General features: G+C 42.3%; 1 protein-coding gene across 1 annotated transcript in view; it reads right to left on the minus strand.

Annotated features, from left to right (window-relative positions):
- Positions 1 to 243: 243 nt before the first annotated feature.
- The window catches only part of fmn2a (formin 2a), a 47,042-nt gene continuing 23,431 nt past the window's right edge, over positions 244 to 23,854 (minus strand). The window contains 11 exon segments of the mRNA XM_069658796.1: positions 244 to 1,129; positions 1,328 to 1,409; positions 2,377 to 2,526; positions 3,483 to 3,534; positions 10,434 to 10,526; positions 13,048 to 13,168; positions 13,832 to 13,891; positions 15,606 to 15,752; positions 15,843 to 15,972; positions 16,066 to 16,157; positions 22,035 to 22,096. Of these exon segments, the coding sequence (XP_069514897.1) occupies positions 1,103 to 1,129; positions 1,328 to 1,409; positions 2,377 to 2,526; positions 3,483 to 3,534; positions 10,434 to 10,526; positions 13,048 to 13,168; positions 13,832 to 13,891; positions 15,606 to 15,752; positions 15,843 to 15,972; positions 16,066 to 16,157; positions 22,035 to 22,096 (1,016 nt within the window). The 3' untranslated portion in view covers positions 244 to 1,102.

Genomic DNA, 23,854 nt, shown 5'->3' on the forward strand with positions numbered 1-23,854 from the left:
TATTTTTAAACAGTAAACGGAAAGATAATCATTTTTAAGTTGAGTTATTTTTAAGAAAGATATAAATTGTTATCGCGGAATGGAACCCCGACAGGGTGAGCAGGTCTTGTCTCACCCATATACATCATCCTTTACATGGCAACTTAATAATATCACAGCAGGACAAATGATAAACAATCAGCAACAGAAAAAGTGATATTATTTCTTTTATTCAATAAATATACTTTTATATCCAAGGGTATTCAATCAAATCATATTCTTGGTATTGCACATGAACGTCACGTCACATCCTATTGCTCCAGTAGCATTTGGGAGTTCACACAGTCACACAAAGTGGAAAAGGCAAAGACTAACTGCATAGGATGTTGCTTAAAACATAAAGCAAGTTGACAGCTGAATAAAACATAAGTAGGTCTGTATCAGATCACACCACTTAGGTATGCACAGCCATTATGGATATTAAACCACAATAGAGAAATTGCTGTATAATTATCACGATAGAGGAATGTACACTGATCATGTTTCAGTCTATGTAAAACAGATGTAACGTTTCATTACAGATGATATGTCTCAGAAATAAGCGTTGTTCTGCAGCACTCATTTGACCTCTGCACTGTGCAATAAGGCACTGATGATCCATCCCCAACTAGTAGAAATATTATAAAATTCTGTGCTCTTCACCAATAAAGAAAATATAAAGACGACATGTTCATGCCTTCCTCGTAAACCAGGCTGGAAAATTGCACAAAACAGAAAACAGGCTACACATGGCTTATAAAATACTGAGAAAGCTCTGATATAGTGCTGCTACAAATTCCAGACTGCAGTGTGAAATTTCTGGCATTTTCCGGCAAATGCCTCGACTATATTTAATCATCGCAGCGATGTTTCATTTCATTACGGAAGTGCTATCAAAGGGTGGACTTTTAAACAACATATTATCCACTTTGAACCATCTCACAATAAACTACAGGTCTTAATCAATTGAAAACAAATACTGGAGGCGAATACATTTGTAAAAATGACTCATGAATCATTGACAGATTGTACTAACAGTGCTTGTGCAATAGGCTGCTTGATGATCATTTTCCATCCTCCTGCTTCAGATCTTCTGACCCAGCTTTGCTTTCTGTGGGAGAAAAAACAGGCTTGAGTTATTTACGGCGCTGGCACTGGTTTCAATATGTTCCTGTAAGAGCCAGGGGTGTTGTTTCTTCAACACCCAGACTAGAACAGAGGCTGTTAAGAGAGGAGACAATTTGCACCAAGGGAAGAAAGACATAAAAGCACACAGGAGACAATAAAGTAAAGAAGGGGAAGGACGTACTATTCCAGTCGCATGTTTGGGTTTCACATTGTAGGAGGCCTTCTCCTTGGCCTGTTTGAAGCTCTCTTCAGCCATTTTGACCCTGAAAACAGACCAGTAATAACCATCATTCATCCAAAAGAGACACATTCATCTTATTCACATAGCTGAAATCCACTATTTCACCATAGAAAAGAATTACATTTCTAGCTTGGATCCTCCAGACGATGGTCGTGTGGTATGTGGACACAATGATCTGGGTTTGTCAAAGCGCCAGTTCACCTTTAAACTGACTCGCTCTTATTTTACTACTGCCCTGTGAGAGATAACTTCTCATTTGTAATTTAAAAAGGCTAACGATCGGCATGCTGGCATCGAGTGAGGCCAGTGTTTTACATTAATGCTGGGTGTGCCAGTGCTGCATGTTTGCATGTCTACACAGCGCATGTGAGGATGAATATTTATAGCTCCACGGGAGTCTAAAAGGAAAACTAGCAGAGAGAGAATTGGGATGATTGCCGATGGCACAGGGCAAAGAGTTAATGCTTTCAAATTGTTTTGATTCTTCCCTACTGAACAAGCAAAGCTTGTGACATTTCGCTTCTCCTGCAAATGCATATCACAATTCAATCTTCATTTGGCATAATGGACCAATTTGCTTTTTGTTGACATATGCAACAGTATCTTTATATTCATCAAACCACTGGAAGCTAACTGGATGCTGCATGTGTTCTTTTCATTACTGGGGTGAGGACACGGATTTGGGTCATTTAACCTCTTTTCCCTTCATGAATTTGAATGAATGTGATAGGATCTTCGCTGAACACGAGATGTACTGCAAGTTATTAATGGTGCGGGAACTTACGCATGGGGAAAATTCAAAATGTAGGGAACATTGGTGTATCTGTAATGACATTTTAAAGGTCAGAGAGTGGTGGACCCTTTCCAAAGACAGTACAAATAACAGAGAAGTCCCTCATATCTCAGCGGGATTTGGTTTTCGGACAATAGGTTCAATTTTCCAGTAAGAAGAAGGTATTTGAACTGGGCATAATGTCATGTATTCTTACCGTTCCTGTAACATCAGCTTATTCTGTTTCTTCCAATGGTCTTTGAAATCAGTGGAAAACTCGTGCCAAACGGAGAAGAAAGTGTTGGGAGAGACCTCCTTCTCTCCCGCCTTGGGTTTAACGGAGAATGACACGCTCAACTCCAAGAATCTGAGGACAGAGAACAAAAACATTTCTTCAAGACCAAACTGTTACAACACGAGCTTACAGAAACCTTCACGGACTGTTGTGAAACCTGAATGTGCTGGGCAAATATGCAAAATATGAAAGTTAATCTTGGAATAATATGCTTATTCAGAGATTTAATGGTAGAGAAATATTTAAAAAACACAAACCAATGGTGACTGTGCATTTCAGAGAGGAACGGTGAACACACTAAAGCAGCAAAGTCGTTCACTTTTCTCTGACGGATTAACTTTCAGGACTAAAATAAGCTCTTAAGCATCTTCAATACAACTCTTGGCTTTGTCACTCTGCTCACTGATGTTTACAAGCCTCCATGTAAGTTTGTCTACATATGCACGCACATACGGTTCAGTTGCATGTGTGAGAAGGACGGGAAGGAAAAAGATGTCCGTCAAAGACAGATCTAACAAAAGTATATATGAACAACTCGGCGGATGACTCATGTTAAAGTGTTAAATTCGTTGGCCGTTTGCAGTGGATCAATACAGCCGACAGGTTGGGGTCTCTTTGTTTGGAGTGTGCTATAGGAACACATTCCTGGCCGGCAGTAACAGAAGCCTGGAGCCAAGGCTGTCTACTCTCGCTCCGCTTAGATAAACAACACAGACACCGCACAGGGGGGCCTCCCGTCTACCGCAGGCCTGGCGTGATGGCCTGCACCCTCCATGCAACTGAAGAAACCAGGAGCCCTAAATATTGACAAAGCAACGAGATTATATTTCATCGCTGCAGTGAGAATATATCACTTCAAACTGTAATGGATTGTGTCATCTATGTGTTACGTTCAATTCACAACTCTGATTGCTGCTTTGGTGTTTCAGAAAAAGCATGTGGAAGGTGTGGAAAAGAGGTGGATGCATTTATTTTTTTTGATGAAGCTGCAGGAAAAATGTTGAAAAGACAAAAATAAAAGGTCTTACATCTTCTGAGTGTCCGCCAGCTCCTTCTCTTGTGTTTCCAGTTCTGTTTTGGCTGCAAAGGAGAGCACATTTCGATTTGAGGAAATGCACGAGTAAATACAGGATTAGATTAGGATTAGCACAGATGCAGGATTTCCTGTGACATCACAAAATACACCTTTCACCTACAATGCACATGAGGAGGATTCCACATGTCACCATTAATTCAATCAACAGTCATCTGGAAGGTCAGTGCTGTGCCACCAGGTTATTAAGTGTTGGATTGTCCTGCAGTTGCACAACTGACAAATGAGGATTGCAGATCGCGGGACAAGTGCTTCTTTGTGCAGGGGTTACTTCGAATGGAGACGGATGACTGTGTCAGTGTGTGTGTGGAGTACACACACCCCAGTAAATGGAGGTCCCCGCTTTGCTAGGTAGACATTGCTCAAGCATGCAAGTGCCCTCTTTGCAACTTCTTAAGAAAGATGTTAAAAACACATTTGAAGTAATAATTTGAGTAGAAAACCTTACAAGTAACAACAAGTAAATGTTACATTTCATTTTTATTTTTAAATGATCAGAAACAGGCGTCCCAACTTGGTCAGTTTAGCGTGACAGTCCACTCTTAGTATGCTGGGTAAGTATGTGTGTGTGAGAGTAAACTGGGAGCAGGACACCATGGTACACATTAGGACATATTTCCAGCAGGCCACAACATTTATCTCTGTGGGCCATCAGGATCTTTGTGACTGTTGTCTAAATGATGATATAAGAGAAGAGCAGTGAAATGTGACAGCCCCAGTCGGGGAAAATGCTGCGAGTTACTGCCTATCAAATTTCACATCCATACAGCTGAATTTTCACTCCATTTCCAAATATGACAGAGTAGTAGCAGTGGAGTCAACCCGGCTGCGTGTTTTTAAAGTCTGTCTCTTCACCGTGCTGCTGTATGACTGACAAAAGGTTGCACATTTAATTCTCTGCTGCCTTCAACTGTCAAATGAGCAGAAACGACCTGTGACCTGCTCGTTATTTTCCAAGACAGACGTGACAGAAGACGGGACAGAGAATCTTTCCTGGCACAGATCTGGGTTCTGCCTTTATCCCGGGAATATCTGGTTGCTTTGTGTAATTGAAGCCAGAGTCACATCTTAAAGATCTCAAACAAACTGTCCAGCACGGTGCTTTATCATTCACAGCGTTGGGGTCAACGCGTTACAAAGTAATCCGTTAGCGTATTCAGATGACCTTCAAGTAATCCGTTATTTTGTTACTTTTTCATTAAAAGTAATCTATCAGTGGAAAAAAAAAACTGACAACCACAATAAAACACTGTTTCTGTTTCTCTCCTGCTTCTTGGAAGGTAACTACGTACCAGCTGACGGTAAACCTACAGTTGTGTCAGTGCGCATGCTTACCTAGCTAACTCAACTAGCGAGATGGCAGAGAGGACAGCATTCACTTTGTGGAAATAGTCTATGAGCGAAAGGGACAAGAGCAACATGACAGTGAAAGGTAAGTTGTGCCTGGAGGATAAGTGCTCGTCAGCTGTAAAGAGCTTGACCTCAAATGTGAAGAAGCATCTGCAGCTAAACCCTGCTCCGCAACACTGGTGGGACTAAGAGCCTGTGTTGTATTGTACTCATTGAAACAGTCATGCATAATAGTTAATGCCTCTGCCCAGTTTGCTGTCAGATTGTTAGCATAAAAAAGCTAAAGTAGAGCTAAAGAGCTAAAGTAAAGGTTATATTGCATCTGTCATTCCTGATTTTAGGCTGCAGAGTTACAGATTATGGCTATAAATGAGGCTATGCAATGATGGTAGAGTCAATACATTCAACGGTAGACATACAGCAGGCTATACTCTGTCCTGACAATATAAAAGACATGCGTAGCGAGTAGCAAAGGGGGTTTTATTTTTTGGTAACGCAAAAGTGCTCTAACATGTTACATGTCTCAGTAGGCAGCACAGTAATGCAACAAGTTACTTTTAAAAGTAACGTTAATCAACACTGATCACTCAACAGTGCTAAATCACTCTGTAGCCCCCCAAAAAGGACAAATTGATTAATATTATGAATATGGCTTGCTAGAAGCATCTTAATATCGGGTGTATTTTTTGCTCTTTGTGCAAATATAATTTAAGATGCTACTCAACATGGACTGTGAAACTGAACAGGAAGATTCTTCTGTGAGTGACATAAAATGTATTTCTAGAAACACTGAATATCAATTAAAATAGATGAAACCTGATATTTAATTTAAACAAGATGCAAATTTAAAGACCATGTGCTTCATACATCACGTCTTTTTAACATATGATTTTACCAATATGTGGATTTACATATTTAAACTTAAAATTTCAGCCATATCCTCCTTCATGACGCGATATTGTAAGCAGCAGGGTGGTAGTTGGTAGAAACAGAGGGAGAGTTTGACATCAGCTATACTAATCTTTATGTCCATCAGAAACAGATTATCACATGGCCAGTGCTCTCTTTCTAGTCACAGTGACTCCATCAAAGGCCTGCATGCATGAGAATTTGTGAAGCGAGCGGGGAAAATCGAGCTAGACCAAACAGCCAAGCTCCAACAAGTCCGCTCCCACTGTTATTCTGTGGTTAGTTTCATGGTCAGAAAATAAACAAAAGCGGTTTCAACTGTGGAGCCAGAAACAGTTTAACCCCGGGCTTTTCAGAAATTACAGAAATAACAAAAATAAGACATTTGGCTGTTGTTCTTTTTTCACCGCCGCAGCGGAGGAACCCCAAGAATCCCGTCTGGAGCCTTGTGAGTCACATGTCCGTGTTACGGTGCTTACATTCTGCTCTTAGAGGGAAAAACCTCGTCATTTGCATCAAAGAGAGAGCTCCCATATTTCTCTCTCACACACACACACACACACACACACAGAAAGGGAAAGAGAGGGGGAGAGGTGGAAATGGGAGAGATTCTTTCATCTGCAGACTTCCTTTAAAATGGACAGTGAGCATTACCGCTGAAGAACATATGCTATATATTAAACTCTCATCTGAATACAAAAGCAGTTGGAAGAGAGGCCTGTGACTGTGTGCCGGGTCCGTCAGAAAGATTGGTCACAGTCAGCTGGATGTAGACAGGGTCAAAGCTAATGCTACATAAAGGATGATATTTGACTTGTTATGCTAACACAAGCAGAGCAAACTAAGTGTCACACCTTTGATGTCGACCACAAAATCCCAAAACTGTTGCCCTGTAGACGTCAGGTTACGCAGAAAACAGCACGGATGTATGACAGATAAGCACGACTACATTTTCACTGGATTTTGCTGTAACAATATCAGGAACAAAAATGTACTAGTAGTTGTTTGCCTCCTTTAGAATGTAAGATTATATCTCTCTTGAACTTGCTTCTTAGCCATGCTAGCATCATAGCACTAGGGATGGCAACGTTGGCCAGATTAGACAGTCTGTCCCTAAATACAGCAGCTTGGTCAGTGACCCACAAGCCAAATTAAGACGCTGTAGATACCACTCTTACGTCGTTTCTGGACGATGTCCTCTAGCTTATTGTTTTGATGAGGTGTCCAAGTCAGGATACGCAGTATTAAGATTACAAATATTCACTTGGTGCGGACAGGGGCGTTGGATGTGTCAAACAGGCACAGGATTTCATCCAGGAGAAAACTTGATCCCCGTTGACTTCATTTAATAACAGACATCTTTTTAAGTTATGGAATATAAGTTAGTTACGTCAAATATAGTGCGTGAATAACATAGATTATGATTGTTATTAGTTAGTTACTATTTACCTCTAATGGTTCTATATAGCACCTTTGTCAAATGGTGCTATATGGCGCCTTTAAAGATGGGTACTAAATAGCACTAAAAGTGGTTCCCCTATGATTACGAGCCAAAGAACCACTTTTAGTGCTGTTTAGCACCATTTTAATTTAGTGTGTACTGTTGCATGAAACATTTTTTGAGTCCAATCAGAACTTATTTTCACACACACACTTTGACTCTCACAAACACACTAAATAAAATCTATTCTAAGACAAATTATATCACATGCACAGTCTAATGAGTTATTTGATATAAAACATGCTGTTTTATTTTTTATCCACAACCATCTGGTGAGCCCTCTGAATTATCTTGAGGGAGGTCCCAAGGTAATTTCTGACATACACAAGTAGCTTTGTGCCTTAAAATAACCAAAAGTCCTAAAATGTGAAAGGTTTTCAGTAAGCTTTATTTTAAAAGTCTTACAGGATGTTACTTTATATTATCGCTTATTTGTGTGCTTTATTTTGAAAGTCTGACCAAACTCTGCATGTTTATTGACGTTAACTTCACTAAGGAGGACTGCACGTGCAAAACTGAAGCCAGAGTGATACTGAGATTGTCATACTGAAGGTCAGGGCATCTTACAGTTGAGCGTTAATCAATGTCAGAAATGTCTTGTCCATTATGAGATAGATTGCAATGAACTCCCTGCAAACATTCCTGTTCCCCTAAGGATTTAGTGTCACCATCCAGATTGATTTATTGTTTTCATTTATGGCAAAATACCTGCAAAAACAATAACATTCCAATCATCCTCATTCATTTAGGGCTAATTAGCATATGTTAGCATGCTAACACACTAAAATAAAGAAGTGAACATGCTCAACACCAGCATAGCATTGTCATTGTCAGCATGTTAGCAAGTCTTCTTTTGCATTCAGTTCAAAGCCCAGCTGTGTTTTTAGCTTCACACAGTGACGAGCAGCAGGGCTGTGGAAAGGAAGTGCTCATCATTTACAATCAATTCATCATCATTGTTTTACCAGCCCTCTTAGTAAACACCTCACTGGGCCGGTTTATTTGATTTCCTAATGGGAGTGAAGGAGTGGTTGAAGGAGAGAAGAGGTCAAGGAGGCAACGTGGCGCTTCGTTCCTGAGACAGAGAGGATAAGGAGACTTGCTATTAGAGCAGTAGAATAGACTGAGAAAATAAAAGCAGACGGAAACTGAAGAAAAATATTTAACACCAGAAAAAAGGCAAAGTTTATGACAAAAACATGTCATGAATTCAGAAGCACTAAATGAAAGGGATCAGTCTGTTTTATTCCAGCCCCGCAGGCATCAGTTCTTTTCTCTGCAGGCAATTAAACGGACTGTGTGACAGGTTCACCTTCGGCCATCCTGACTCTTCCTTTGAGGCAGAGCTCGCAATACTCTGTTTTATACGGTAGAGATCGAGATAAAAGACCCGGCTACCGAGTGCAGTCTAATCCGTCAAAGCGGATAGGCAGAGTTGAAACAATACCTGTGAGTTATTCAATACAACCTGGAATAAACAGAGGTCCCTATGGAAACGACACGCAGTGAACCTTTGTGTGTATATCATCCAGAAAACAGCGTGGAACAGATTTGGAAATGTCTGCAGACATAAAGCACTTAAATCACTCTGATGGATGAGCTTCTTCACATACGCTCACACCACAGATGCATTTTCAGCTTAGATATGCCAATGGTATATCATCACAGAGTAGCCTTTGATTCTGGAGGGATAAATTATGAACCTCTTTGTGTCTGATGGTAACACAGATGAGCAAACCAGATGTTCAAACAGACTGACCATCACCGGTTCTATCATATTTAAGAGGTGAGTCTGGCAATTTTAGCTAAAATGCAGTAATCCAACTTTCCTGTCCTGCCTGGGGTGTTCAGTACAAAGAAAATTTGTCCAGACTGGAGATTAAAAAAAAAAGGTTGCAAACATTTTAATGGCTTAATAATTCTTTCAAGGGTTTGGGCACTTTAGTTTTTGGCAAATGTAACTGACACAGGATAAATGGTTTATTTGTTGGTTATTTTTCCAGCAACAGATTTGGTTTATTTGTAGTATTCATAGAAGCACAACAGTGTATTTGGGACTGAAAGCAGCCGTTATGTGAAGAGAAATGAAGGGACATTTCACCCAGTGCAACAGTGTGGCTTGCTAATATTCTTTTAATAGTTCTTGGAAACTATGGAGGCCTACAGCACAGAGAAACAAACAGCTTTGACTGAACAGGCAACACTTGTTAGGTTCCTTGGTGGTTAGGGGCGGGAATCGTTGGGTGACTCATGATACGATACGATGAGCAATACGTGGCCCACGGTAACGATAATATCGCGATACAGCGATTCTGCGATAATCGATATATTGCAAGACAATCCTACAATGATAAATCACGATATCTGATTAACTTCTTCTTCGGCTAATTAATTTCCGTTCATGTTACCCTCGTTCATGTTATAAGCACCATCGCGAGGAGTCATGACGCGGTGAGTCAAAATCACAGCGAAATCTGTTGAGAGCGCCGTATATTTGTAACTTAAATACTGATATTTTGGGCCAGCTCGTTTCATGTTGCTTTTTTCAGGGGATATTTTATAAGAGGAATAATACATAAAATCATTGTACTTCATCCTTTATGCCAGGCTCAGAATACAGGAGTTTCAAAATCCTATCCAATTAAAAAAATCAGTTGTCATAACACACATAAGAAACTTTGCAGATAATCTTTTCCATAATCTCAAATATGAACACACTACAAGATTTGAAAATAATTGTCCATCACACCTCATTGTTTTCTGTCAAGAGTATTATGCTAGCTAATTTAGCTTCAGGGCTAGAATGAATGGCTGCCACTCTCAATGGCTGATGCGGTTCCACTCGAAAAGTACTGACATAATCATCCAGATTTTAAACTATAAATAAGATTAAGTATAAGAAGAAGAAGTATAAGATTGTGTCTGTAAAACCTTCACATCACCAGATAATCTGGGCCAAATATCAGCACCAACCAAGGGCCCGAAAAAGATTCCTACCCCATTTGTTATGAGGGTTGAACCGGGTACAAATCCTGTAGTCCTCCTGTAGTCTGAGTCCGGCCTTAATGCCACTGCAGAAATTGTGATCATTTATCAGTTTCAAATAGTTTGAGAAATCGGGCTCACCTTGGCTAAGAAATTCATCCATCTTGTCCTTAAAGGGTTGCAGGTCCTCTTCAGACGACAACTGGCAAACTTTCTCCGTCTCGCTTGAGCATGCTGAAACAAGAGATAAACATAAAAGTCTCTAGGAATAACTTCTTATCCAGCATTTGTGTTGTAATTACAAACTCGACCGCACACTTCACCCTGATTGAGCGTGCACTCATAAATCTCTGCTGAATTCCTGCTGAGTAAGTGTTGGCAAAGACATAATGACCCATAATGACTAATAAGGCACCCCCAGGAACCAGGAAGGCCTGCGCTCTGATCCCGGGAGAAACTTATCGTCACGCTCTATCTGCAACCATAACGGATACACAAACTCAGCTCAAGGCTTCAGAGGTGCAGAGGCCACGAGACGCTTAGAGGAACGTGGAGGTCGTGACTGGGCAAGTGGTAATTCATAGACCATATGGTGCCTCGACTAAAAAGGTACACAGCTCTCTCTCTCTCTACTGTGTTTCTTGCTGATGTCCTTCGGGCCAGCCAAGGCCATTTCTGCGCCGCCTACCTATCGGAACCCCCCGCTGGGAACTGTCATCGAAGCCCAGGTCTGCTAGAGCGCTCAGCTGGCTCTGCGAGGTAATGAAGAGGTCTGCAGGTACAGCATGTGATGATGTATTTATGCACAGCCAGCATGTGCCACTGCCACCGGGGTCAAAGCAGACGCAAGTCCATTTCCCCTGCGAGCAACTCCATCTTTATGAATTGCAAATAATGAACAGCCTAAAGAATCATTACGGCAGAGGAAAAACAATATTTGGCAACACAGGCCGGGAACCTGATTGGTTTAGCAGCAAAGATACATAAAATGTGATAGAGAACAGACCGGGTTTGGGGAATTGTCGATCGAGCAGCGAGCGCACACACACACACATAAACACACGCGTACTGACTCACATGTGTGCACACATGTTTGCACAAGAATACACAGTCGTTTTTTACCACCTGTAGGCACTTCAGGCTTTGGAAAGTGTTCTGAGCGCTGAGTGACTCGAGACAGAGTCATGAAAGGGAATATTTCCCAACTGGCTCGTTCATTAGGACTTCTTTGCGCTCAACCAATCAGTTTGGCATGTCAAGCATAATCCAATTTCCACACTGCGCACACACTCACACACACGCTTCACTCTTACACTGATTATCTTATAAACCTTTTGTTTACTCATCTTATAAGATGTTTGCATTTCTACATGTTTAACGCCAAAATGAAACTTAAAGTGCCAAAGTAAGGTAATTGTCTTATCATGTGACTCCAGTTCTGTTTTGACTTCAATGAGGGATTACATAATGGTAATTACATTTGAATGGAAACTCTGAATCACCGCTCCTTGGCTTGTGAGCCAGATTAAAACATCTTATTTCCCTTTAAAGTTGATAAGAGGCCGGGCGCTAGTTTAGCTCAGTTGGTAAATCAGGCACTCCATATACGAAGGCTACAGTCCTCTACGCACTGGTCGCAGGCTCGACTCCCGGTCTGCTGATCATTTGGTGCATGTCATCCCCCACATTTCCTGTCTCTCCTCAGCTTTCCTATATAATAAAAGCAAAAAAAAGTTGTCTGTAAAATGTTGACAAGAGGTGACAAAAGCCAGATTTTTCCACCTTAATAATAATAATCTGTTCATTATTTAAAGCTGGGTTGTAGAAAGTATACAGTATGAAGTATGTAGAAATTTAACCAGTTGTATAAGTGATACTAAAGACCCCTCCTTACCCTCCTACATTGCAAAGTGATGAATTACAACATGCACATTTAAATGCTGAAAGATTCTCTGACTGTTGCGTGTCAGTTTTGCAGGATGAGCTGATTGAGAGCTCACAGCTCAGCGAAGACTTTCAGATGAACCTTTTATAATGTAAACAGGTAGTGGAAGTTCCCCGACCCTGCGCCCTTTTATATTTTGATCCCTGTTTCATGAGGACAGTAAAGGCACACCAGGACCAACAGGAGTCTACATCTGACGAGTCACATCTGCTCCTGGTTAGCTCGTCTGTACGACAAACAGATGCTATCTCTCTGTTGACCCGCTGCTACGATCCGCACATGACCGACGCCGGTCCGGTTTGGAAACTTATTTTCCATTGTGCTCTGAGATATGTGCATGGATTAACACATAATTTATTGCTGCATAGATTTCCATGATAGTATTTTAAACATGATATGACATCTGCGATATTATTTTAGATATAGCATGGCCAGATTTACTACCAAGTAAGCTTGTTGTTGTGCTCGTGCATGTATCTTCCCCAGCTTGAGCAATGGTTGACTCTGGGACTGACGGTTTATGAAGTTACACCGTTAGAGGTTGAACACTTTACAGCTGGGTGCTAAAGTTTGCAGAAGGAGCATGAAGGATAATTTCCACGGCCATCTTCCTGCAGTTTCCTCAGATCTGGTTTTACGGCCAGGTACGTGGAAAACCTGCCTTCAAAATAAAAGCCCAAACTGGTTGCAAACGTAACATAGAAACAACAAAAAATAATGTTTTAGATCAACTTTCATTTGTTCATTTATGATGGGTCATTTACATGCATTATAAGGGATTCAGATGTGGATGTAAATGTACGAGCATACCGTTGAGGTCTTTCCTCAGCTTGCGCAGATCTCTTTGAAAGTCCTCAAACTTCATCTGGGAGGCCTGAAAAAGGTCCTGGGGCTCGGGCAGAGGGTAGACACACGTCTCTCTTCCAGCATCCTGGTAAAGCACAACACACATTCATGCACAGAAAACACACACACACACCAATGTCAAAGTCAATCTTCCTCAAATGTGAAAGGGCCTCTCTAGTATATACGGCACACACCAGGCATGATTGAAATAAATGTGTTCAGAGAGCTATATGTACTTATCAGCAGTGCAAACATCCCAGAGAAGATATGACTGAAACTACCGCAGATAATGACCATTAAGCTTTGTGGAGAAACGACTCTGCGTTTCTCTCCAGCAGAGTTACTACAAGGCCATTATGAGCGCTGGAGCCATGTCATGCAGGTTGATTTTGGCGAGCTGCACTTTACTGAGTTCATCTCATCTGGAGAACCTAATTATTTACACTAGCGCTCCTTTGGATGCTGTGCCAACGAACAGACTGCAGGTTTGAATGAACCCAGACCAAAGCGGAGCGAGAGCGGGAGATGAAGAGTGAAAGACAGAGAGGGGAATTAAAAGAGAGCCAGAGAAGGAGAGAGAGATTTGTTCCTGCCGAAAATGAGGAAAGAGAAAATAAATAATTTGATAAAGGATAAGCCATAGTATCCTCTGGCGAGAGAGGAGATGAAAAGAGAGCTCTGGAAGGATTTCTAAGCAAATCAGGCTCAAACAGAAAAGTGATTCAAATAAACAGAGACCAAAACATACCTCATCAAAGTGCCTTAGATAGTAAGCAACAATGTAGGACAAAAGACTCTGGGAGTTATCCTGAAAGACAGAGAAAGATCCAAATAAATAAACCAAATTCCCTTTATTTATTAATTTAATCATGTCGGAGCAGGACGTTTTAATTTGTGCAAGGCAAACAAGAATAGACTCAGCGGTCACAGAGGTTGGGGATAAATCTTGACATTGGAAGAGCAATACAACAAAACATAACTGTGCTGGGCTGGCTGTCATAACTCAGAGTTGGTGGAAAGTTTGATGTTCTTTATGGATACCTTACTCGGTCCACCACCACAAAAACACAAACCACTGTGTCCTTATATGGCAGTGCCAAGGGCACGCTGAGCCCGTTGTGATATTGAATAAGAACAGTAAACAGAATGGTCTCCTGCTCTGAATCTGCAGATCCTCATGAGCGTCCCCCTTTAACTCCTGGACTCAAACATACTGGACAATTTTGAAACACAAGATCAACATTTGGAGTCACATTTTTCCCACATCACTTATTGTCTTGAACATCTTGAATTACAGAATAAAACTGTTTTTATGTGAGACCGACAACTGAATAGAGTTATGCAATAATCAGGGGCATGGCCAGAACTGTTTGACTGCGGTGGCCCGACTGCGGTGGCCCAACTGGGGCACTGATTTATTCAGGGGTTGCATGAAGAAGTGTGGCCACACACAGAAGTTCGAACAGCATTTTTTTTAACCTGTCTTTTCATATGATTGTTACATGCCTGTGTATACATTTTTTTATTTAAAAAAAAAAAAGTGGCAACATATTACTCTTAAATGCTTAATTTTTAAAGGACTCACAAAGAAAAGTACCAACAAATGAAAGTTAGCTTCATTGCAATGCCACAAAAGCTGTTTGCAGCCTGTTGCTAATAAGTTGCTAATAAGTTGTTGCCTCTGACTGGTCAGATAGCCAATCACAGATTATGGGGTGGCACCTGTGTTGGCCTTAGACTGTATAAAAAGATGGACGGTGTGTCTCCACCACTTCTCAGTGTACATATTTAAAACCAAAATACCCTCGATGTGGTCGCTGCCATCTTACGCTGGTGACTTGATTTGGAGCCAGAGACTGTGCAGTAGAGATCAGCAGGTGGAACCCCGCTAACAATGTCCCTCCCCTTCTGCTAATCAAAACACTCATTTAACTGCTAAAAAAAGTTTACTGTACTGGTTGTTTTAGTTACATTTCCTCTCGCTGTTCCTCCTCTTCTGTAATCTGGAGCAGATCGGCTGCAGGAGCCGTATTGGTCAACAGAGCTGTCACTCATCCCTTTTACAGCATCAAATAAATAAAACATAAACTTGTCAGAAAAATGAACACTTGGACATAAATCAGCATGAAAAGAACTAACTATAATGACAGAAACCATGTTTGAGAAAAATGTATTTGACGTGTATTTTGATTTTATAGTTTGACTCATGTCCCATCTGTTAACATGGAGGAGGCGGGCTTTATGACCTATACTGCAGCCAGTCAGCAGGGGGTGATAGAGATGCTTTGGCTTCACCGTTAGGGAGCTGTCATGTCGCCCATCTTTTTATACAGTCTATGATGGTGGCCAATTAGATGTCAGGAGGGACTTTGGCACCCTGGGCAACCTCTTAAAACTGCCCCTGACAATAACGGGCAATTATGTGCAATTATATTTATAAAGATCAATAATAACTACAAAGCTAATAGAGCATCTGTTCAATGAGGGGTGTTTAATTTTACTTCTGTCACACACATACTCACACTGCTCTTCACGTCCTTCAGTTTTGGCAGAATGTCCAAGGTGAAGCCGTCTGCCTGCCCTCGAGACCGATTTCCCCCGTTCATGAAGTTGCCGAAAGCCAGCACCAGGCCGAGCACCTGCAATACACACTCGCCAGTCTGGAGAGTCTGGTGCACACACACACAAACACACACACAAGCAAACAAATTAAATGAAGATGGATTAGACAAGAGACTAGAGAAAAGCCAGTGTCTCACCTTGCACACTCTCTGAAGGATTTCTATCTTGCGGAGGATGGAGGTGATACATTCGTGGAACGTCGACTGAAACAGGATGCAGAACACTCGCTCTGAGAAGTTAGGGATTTGGGATATCTGGAAAAGAAACCTGATGAGGAAACAAAAACATCATTAAACTCGTCAGAGTAAAAAACAGCTCTCTTGTAGTAAATTCATATCAGACGTTTGGCCTGGCTCTTACTGCTCAGGCTTGTCCAGTGGCTTGGCGTCGTCCTTGTCTTTGCAGGACTTAATGTGCTTTTTAATGCCGTCCATCTCGTCAGCTTGAGCCCTCTGTCAAAAGAAAAGGCAGATTAAGTGAAGATTGAAATGTATTGTGTATAGGCAGTTGATACTTAGAGTAACAGGAAACCATAATAATGTATGAATATGAATGAATGGATGTTTAGACAAAGCCTCAGCTGTCAAAAGCTAAACTAAGTGTCAGAGTAGCTCCTTTTGTTTGATCAGAGAAACATCAGGAACTGTTAAAAATGGAGCCCTTGATGCCAAACACATTGGCATAAACTGGAATTATGCTTCTCCAGATGTTGTGAACATACACGTGTGGCGTTCAGGCACATTCTTGTGTGTTTCTTTTATACTTGTATAGATTAGTGGTATAAAGTACGTGTGTAACAGTATCACGTTTAGCAAACCGCAGTGTAAATAAAACAGAAGAAGAAGAAATCTAAATCAATGTGATCCTGGTGAGAAACCAATGCAACCGTAATAAAGACACTAGATGAGCAATAATATGCAGAGCCTTAAAGAGGGATGTGTCGTCCTGTCCTCCTGTGCTAGAACATCACTTGTGGCAGCACTTTGCTGAAAAGTAAATAAATCTAAAACAAAAAATAGAAGAAGATAAGATGATGATGCAACCAAACTTGCCTAAGGCACAAGTGTGCACTTACGATTTGGGAGTTGTGCAGGTCGGCTACCCTGCAACAGGCCCGCCCAGCCTGAACAGGTCAAGGGAATGGGCCCTCAACTATCTAATTAATTTATATCAACGAGTGCACATGCTATGTCGACATGCTCTCTGCTATATCACATGCATATAAAGTGAGAGGGCCTAAGTCATAGGGTCCGCACAGACAGAGGCATCATTACTATTCACATAAGTCAAATTGTAGAGTCAAAGTAAAATTAGTTAAGTTTTTGCTATTATCGAAATGATCCCCGTCATCTTCCTCCTCAGAGGAAGACGTGATGGTGCCTTCACTGGCGCAAGCTACTTCCTGGTCAGTTGGATAAACGTTCCCCTCTTGTCTCTTAAGCCTGGCCCGGAGCAGCTTTCTGGGCTGAGTTAAAGAAGTTGGTCGTGACATTTTTGTTCGGCTAAAAAGCCAGCTCCCTTTTTTTCTTCTCCTTCCTTTTCTGGCATCCCAATTGGTTATCAATGCTTATATCTAGGATGAACAAGGTTATTGCTCGCCTAACGTCTGGGCCCCAGAAAGCTCTCCTCATTTTCCCCCCTTATGGGCGGCCCTGCCCTGCAAGACTGTGTGAAACTTTGCAAAGAGGGGCATTATGGGTAACCATGACAAAGATGTTTTTAATACTGTATATAACATGAAAATAACTCTTATTTATAGAGCTCTTTACAAAATTCAAATTACAAAGTGTTTCATGAATGCATCTAATTCTGCTGATGAACATCACGATCAACAGCACCAGTACTAAATGGATATTGGCGCACAGGGGTGCAGTGGTTAGGGCCGCTGCCTCACAGTGAGAAGGTTCCTAGTCTGAGTCCCGGATGAAGAGGGCCTTTCTGTGTCGAGTTTGCATGTTCTCTCCGTGCATGCGTGGGTACTTCAGCTTCCTCCCACAGTCCAAAGACATGCTCGTTAGGTTCACTGGTGACTCTAAATTGCCCTTGGTATGAATGGGAGCGTGAAAGGTTGTCTGTCTTTATATGTCAGCTGTGACTGACTGCCGATCAGTCAAGGTTTAACCTCGCCTCTCACCCGATGACAGCTGGGATAGGCTCCAGCCTCCCCCTGCGACCCTGAACAGTATAGGTGATATAGATAATGGATGGCTGTATTCAAAGTCAAGAATGAAGCTTCCTTCAACATCCACAGCTCCATGATATCTTCGTCAGTTGATTATGCAATGTAATAAAAAGTAGAACTTGAGTGTGTTTGTTTTCTCGGCTTAGTTCTCGATTTCTTTCTGTCGACAAACTTCAGCTTGTAAAAGTTTAAAAGAGTTCTTTGAGTTTTCTGTTTTGTGCTTTACCCAAATGCCAGCCTCACAGTATAAGTTTCATAAATGCTAAAGAGCTGCCTTCAGCCTGACTACATTCCTGACCATTATCCTGCTGTCAGGCTCTGGACCGCAGTTTTATACAAGGTGGTGTAAAAAAACAGACCAGAAATGCCCCTTCGTTTCACAAGAGGCAAAGACAATAGATGTTAATGTGTCTGACGCAGATGGGCAAAACAATCAAACCATCCCCAGGAAGAAAATGTAAACTCTCTCTCTGCCTTGGACCCCCAAAGAGTCGGAGCAGTCTGCTCTCTCCCTCTGTTTCTCTCCATCTTTCTGTCTGGGGTTTGGCCTCGGCATGGATCCTTGGAAAACTTCAAACACCAGCATCAAACGCACTGAGGGCCCGATTAGTATTCTACACACCGCTGCCTTCTGTCGACGAGGGCAAGCTCTCCTTCGCCTCCTCTCGAGATGTTTTCAAGTGTAAATATATTTAATACAAAGCAGATCCGTTTTCAAAGGGCAGCAGTGGAGCCCAGCAGTGTTTGGTGTAATTGGGGACAAGTAGGCATTAGCGTGTGATCTTTGAATTGCTAGGGCATGTTGCACTGGTTGTTAGCATGAGAAATGCAGTCCCATGTGGAATATCAAATGCAGAGGAAAAAAGTGGGATGATATTTTGTGATGCCGGAGTTCGAGCGGTAGCCAAGTGGTATTCATTAGCCAGGTTTTGCAGCGCGGGGCTAAACAGAGCCAGCCAGGCCTTAATCACTATTTATGTCACTCAATTTTCAATGGAACAACATTTATGAGATTATTTGTGCAGTGAGCTGCCAAAGGATAGTGTCCAAATGACATATTGCATCATGTAATAAACATGTCAGATGTGTTTATACATCACAAGGCCTTGTAGTGAGTGAAAAAAATAGTAGATTTTTTTGTAGCGTAAAAGTCCGTAGGAGGGACTCCGGCTCCGACTGACCTCTGTGACATTTAGCTACTGTCAGCTGAAAGGAGTCTGAAGTTCAGACATCCAGTCTGGGCCCAGATTATGGCTTGTGATATTAGAGGGGAGGGAGCGGTGTCCCACTATCACTGTGACCCTTTAAATGGCGGAGGCTTATTGTTCAAAGAACAGGAGTGGCTATAATCCGCTAGCTCACAGACTGAGCGACTCTGTCCCTCGCCCGTGTGTGTGTCTGTGTGCAACAGTACAGTATGTGCACATTTGTGTGGGTCGAAAATGTTTGTTTGCGAGCATGTTTGTGTGTGTGAGACGGAAAAGAGAGTGAGGGAGAGCAGTGTGTGATCTGGTTCCTCGCGCAGTGAGCGAGGGTGTAACCATTAGAAGCCCCTTGCATTCCTCAAGACAGGCTGACTGTGCTGCCAACTGTGGTTTAGGGGGCTGGAGACCCACAGACAGGATGGAGTCTCGCAATACAAAAGAGAAACAATTTGGCTCCTCGACTCAATAACACAGCCTCAGGCCATCAGGGGGAGAAGGAGAGAGAGAGAGAGGGAGAGGGAGAGGGAGAGAGAGGGCTTGAAGTCTCGGGGTGAGCGGAGAGGTTAGAAGACTTTTGATCCTCAGTTATGACACATTGGTTCATAACTGCAGCTTGTCTCGAGCCTCCGTCTCATTCCCATGATCAACATTATTAATATGCCTCTGGCAGCCAAAGGACCAGGCCTCTCCTGTGTAGTTGTGCCAAAAAGCAATTCGCAGGAATTTCACAGCATCTTAAAACTGTATTATAGCTGAAATGTGGAAAACATGCCCGTTTTTCATGTTCTCTTATTTACTGACCTGCCTCTCGAACGGAGCCTGAACCGCTTCCAGTGAGCGGGGGGAGGTTTCCTATCAGTGAAGGTTGATGAATATGTATTTACTGTATACAAGGAGGCCTTCAGCGCCAAAATGGAGACATATTGGAAGGTAGCGATGACAGCTCTGTAATTCTATTTATGCTAATATTATACGATACAATGCGGTCATTTCTCTTGGCAAAGCTCCGCGAAGTCTCTCCTTTCTTTTTAAGAAACCACACGAGCACTTTCAAGAGGAGCTGCGCGACACAGACGCTGCACTTTCTCGACTATCATTTCCTTTTGCATGAAATGACTTCAGTCGGATCCAGCGTGAAGAAAACATGTTTACTATGTAAAAAAGGGTTCGTCCTCTTCCCAGGCCGGCAGACAGACCTACACAAGGCAGGACTCTGTCGCCAAACAGCACACATACCAGTTGGGTTTGTGGCTGGCCTGTTTGTTTTGGTATCTAATGCACACTTCCTTGAGTTCACTCTTTCAAGTGGAGCATGGACGAAGAACTCCACATAGGGAAATATGTACACAGTGAAGTTATATCTGTGACTGACAGCGCGTAAACCACGCTGCTTTCTGTAAGCGACACAAATTTAATTAAAAAGTGTTTTTTCTCCCCTCCACCTTCTCTGTATACGGACGTTCAGCCATGAAAATCTTCAAAGGTATTTTTTGATGGATAGCATTTGGTGTTTTTGTGGTTCACCGTGAGGGAAGTGCCAAATACAACAACACTAACAGTTGATGAGGGATTTTTTCACCATTTTGTTGATATCACGACTTGTTGAGTCCTCTTAGGTTTCATTCTGTAATCAAATGATTGCCTGTTATTCATATATGGCATGAAAAGTGTAACCATAAATCATTCTATTTGTCACCAGTAGACTGTTCCAAAATAATACTCCTGCTGAAAACCACAGAGGAAGAGAAAAAAAAAAGGTTTTCCCAGAGTGAACGCTGCAGTCAGGATCTGCCCGAGCTGTCACTGGTGTTACTTTGTGTAATTACGCTGGCTTTGTTGCTCAACACTGTGTATTTTTACGATTCTTCATTGGCAGGAAATTGCACAAATGGATTTCAGTTTGGGATATCGTCTTTTCACGGCTCTGTTGACTTTGCTGAAACCACTGTCCGCATGAGCCGCGAAAAATGCTGCCTTCAAAGTCAGAAGTTTTTAATGCAAAGTTTAAAAATGTTTATTGAGATTATTTTCGGGGCATTTCTGCCTTTATTGATCTGACCACTGAAGAGAGACAGGAAATATGGGGAGAAGAGAGTGGAGGATGACATGCAGCAAAGGGCCGAAGGCAAGAGTTGAACCTGCGGCCGCTGTGTCTTGCACAGGAGCCTCTGTATATGGGGCGCCTGCTCTACCCACTAGGGATGAGCATTTAATCTCAATATTCGAGTAATCTTCTTACCTTATGAACGAGTAATCGAGTACCACCAAAATATATATTTCTTTAACGTTAAAAAAACATACGTCGGACATGGAAATGGAAATCGTAAGCTATATGTCCGTGAGAGAACACTCTCCTTTCCACTCTCGTAGCTGTTGTCCAGTGTGATGGTGGCTCGTACTCCGGTTCAACAAACTCCATCAGCTCACAGAGGCCTTCTCCTTCCACAACACTTAATGGGAGCATATCTCCAGTCACCATTTTTGTTATTAGCAGGCTAATCTTCTCTGCTCTGGTATCATCACAACAACGTGTGCTAACAGGGCGAGCAAATGATGCGAGACTGCCTGTTGTCTGTCTCCGCTGGCTTCTCCTTGTGCTTTAAGCGCATGTGGTTAAGCATCGTAGTATTTCTATGATATACATGTTTAACACCACATATCTTGCACAGCAAGTTATCGTCATCTTTTCTACTCCTGGTCACGGCTGACATGGTGCATGTAAGCTAACTGAGTTAAACGTCCTTAGCACTAGAAAACAACGCATGCGCAGGTACGCGAGTAGTGTAACGTTACTCGAATAATGACGTCAACAACGAGTACTCGAGTATTTGTCTCTATCCCTACTACCCACTGAGCTAAACCAGCACCCCAAAAATGTTTCTTACTGTTGTAACCATATAGCTGCCATACCAAGTAGCGCTACGGTGTGTTGTTCTACTCACATTTTCATACAGGGCGTGCAGAGTCTCCAGGTCGACGACGGTGTTGTCCATATTAAGGACAGCTGCAGATGGAATGAGACATGGTTAAAGAGGGGGTGTTACGCTGTTTCACATTTTAAGACACATATATTATTACAATGTTGGATGTCCAGACTAAACGTGGGTGAACTTTCAAATCTGTAGGTAAAAGTATGTTGGAGTAATCCCCAGGCTTCTCAGCTCAGTCTGCAGGGTGTGTCAGCAGGCTTCAGAGAGCTGGCCAATCAGAAGAAAGCTGGCTTGTAGGGGCGGGGTTTCTTAAAGAGACAGAGCTGACTGAGTCATTTCAGGCAGAGGCTGTATGAGGGCCTGCACAGAGCACCAGTGTGAGAAAAATGATATTTTTGTTAAACTGTAAATTATGCTAAGCTACTCCACTGGTATCACAGATGGAAATATGAAGCTTGAAATTAGCATAATACTGCCCCTTTAATGTTTTCAGCAAACACATCATGACATTTCTGTGCTGCCTTCGAGGAACAACATTAAGTAAGAAATCAAACCAGCACAAACAGGCCTCAACTTTCCGGATCTTTACAGTGTTCTTAGGCTGAAAAATAGGAATTGTTTTCTTTCCTGGAGCTAAAGCATTAAACAAGGGCACATTTTTCCCTGCGCAGCCTATATAAGGTGTCATGTTTTTGTATGCTGTTAGTTACGTAGATATCAGCTCTCATCATGATAGCAAAGTGAAGGGGGCCGCAAACTAAAACATAAATACGGAGGTCCTTAGCAATCTGTCAAAGGTACAAAGATCTGTGTTTGAACTCCTCTGTTTGAATTCCTGGTGTCGCCTTTTTGTCTCGGCGCGAGGACCTGGCGCCCGCGAGCATTAATCCTTTGAAAGTAAATGTTTAAAGACAAACAGAGCCCGGGGGTCTGCCGCGTTGAGGCTGAGGTGTTGCTGTGTGCACAATCGCCCGGTGAAGCACTCGACACCTACGTATGTATTCCACCGGGCTGTGGGTGTCCAAATTACTCACATTGTTTTGATCTGCTCATTTGCTGTTGAGGAACGGGGGGGGGGGATGGTGTCAGGAGGGATGAAGGAACATGAAGTAATGGCCTGGATGCACAATGTTCACTTGACATTGAATAAGAGTAGACTTCTTATAGGCTTTTTACCAACACACAGAATAAAGGAGGCAATTAGAGAAAGGAAACATGTTTGGGAAAAAGCCTCAAGTTACTTTTGAACTCATCCCGCTCATTCTGTCCCCCGTTTTTATCCTTTATAATGCTGTATATCTCTTTTTATGTAATCCTTCAGCCTTTTTAATCACTCCTTCCTTCCTTGTTCTTTGCTGTCACTCTCTAACCTCTTCACACTCTCTCCACTTCCAAAGCCACCACAAGAATAACTTCCCTCTCTCAGACTCTCCCCGTCTCTGTTTCTCGCACTCTCCTCTTGTAAGCATTTGGTTTTCATTACTATCCGCACCAGAGTCTGGCTGGCTGCTTTGATTGGAGACGGGTTTCGAGAAGACATGGGAGAAAACCGTATCATCGCTCTGACACAGACCTCTTATGACCAAGAGGCAAACCCATCTGTCTGGGTCTATCCCCGAGTACCACATCCAACCCCGGCATGGCGCCGCCAACCACCATCTATTACTAAACACAAAGCCTCACAGGAAGCAGACGCAGCACGGAAGTGTCCTCTGAAACACGCAGAGTGTTGGCCAAGTCTGACAACAAACAACAGCTGTGAGGAAGAGAAAAATGTGTTGATTTCTCACTGAGCAATCAGGCCGTTATAAAACAGGCACGATCCGAATCAA

Source organism: Semicossyphus pulcher, unplaced genomic scaffold, assembly GCF_022749685.1.
Source record: "Semicossyphus pulcher isolate SPU_LCO1_2020_fin unplaced genomic scaffold, fSemPul1.0.p SCAF_12, whole genome shotgun sequence".
NCBI lineage: Eukaryota > Metazoa > Chordata > Actinopteri > Labriformes > Labridae > Semicossyphus > Semicossyphus pulcher.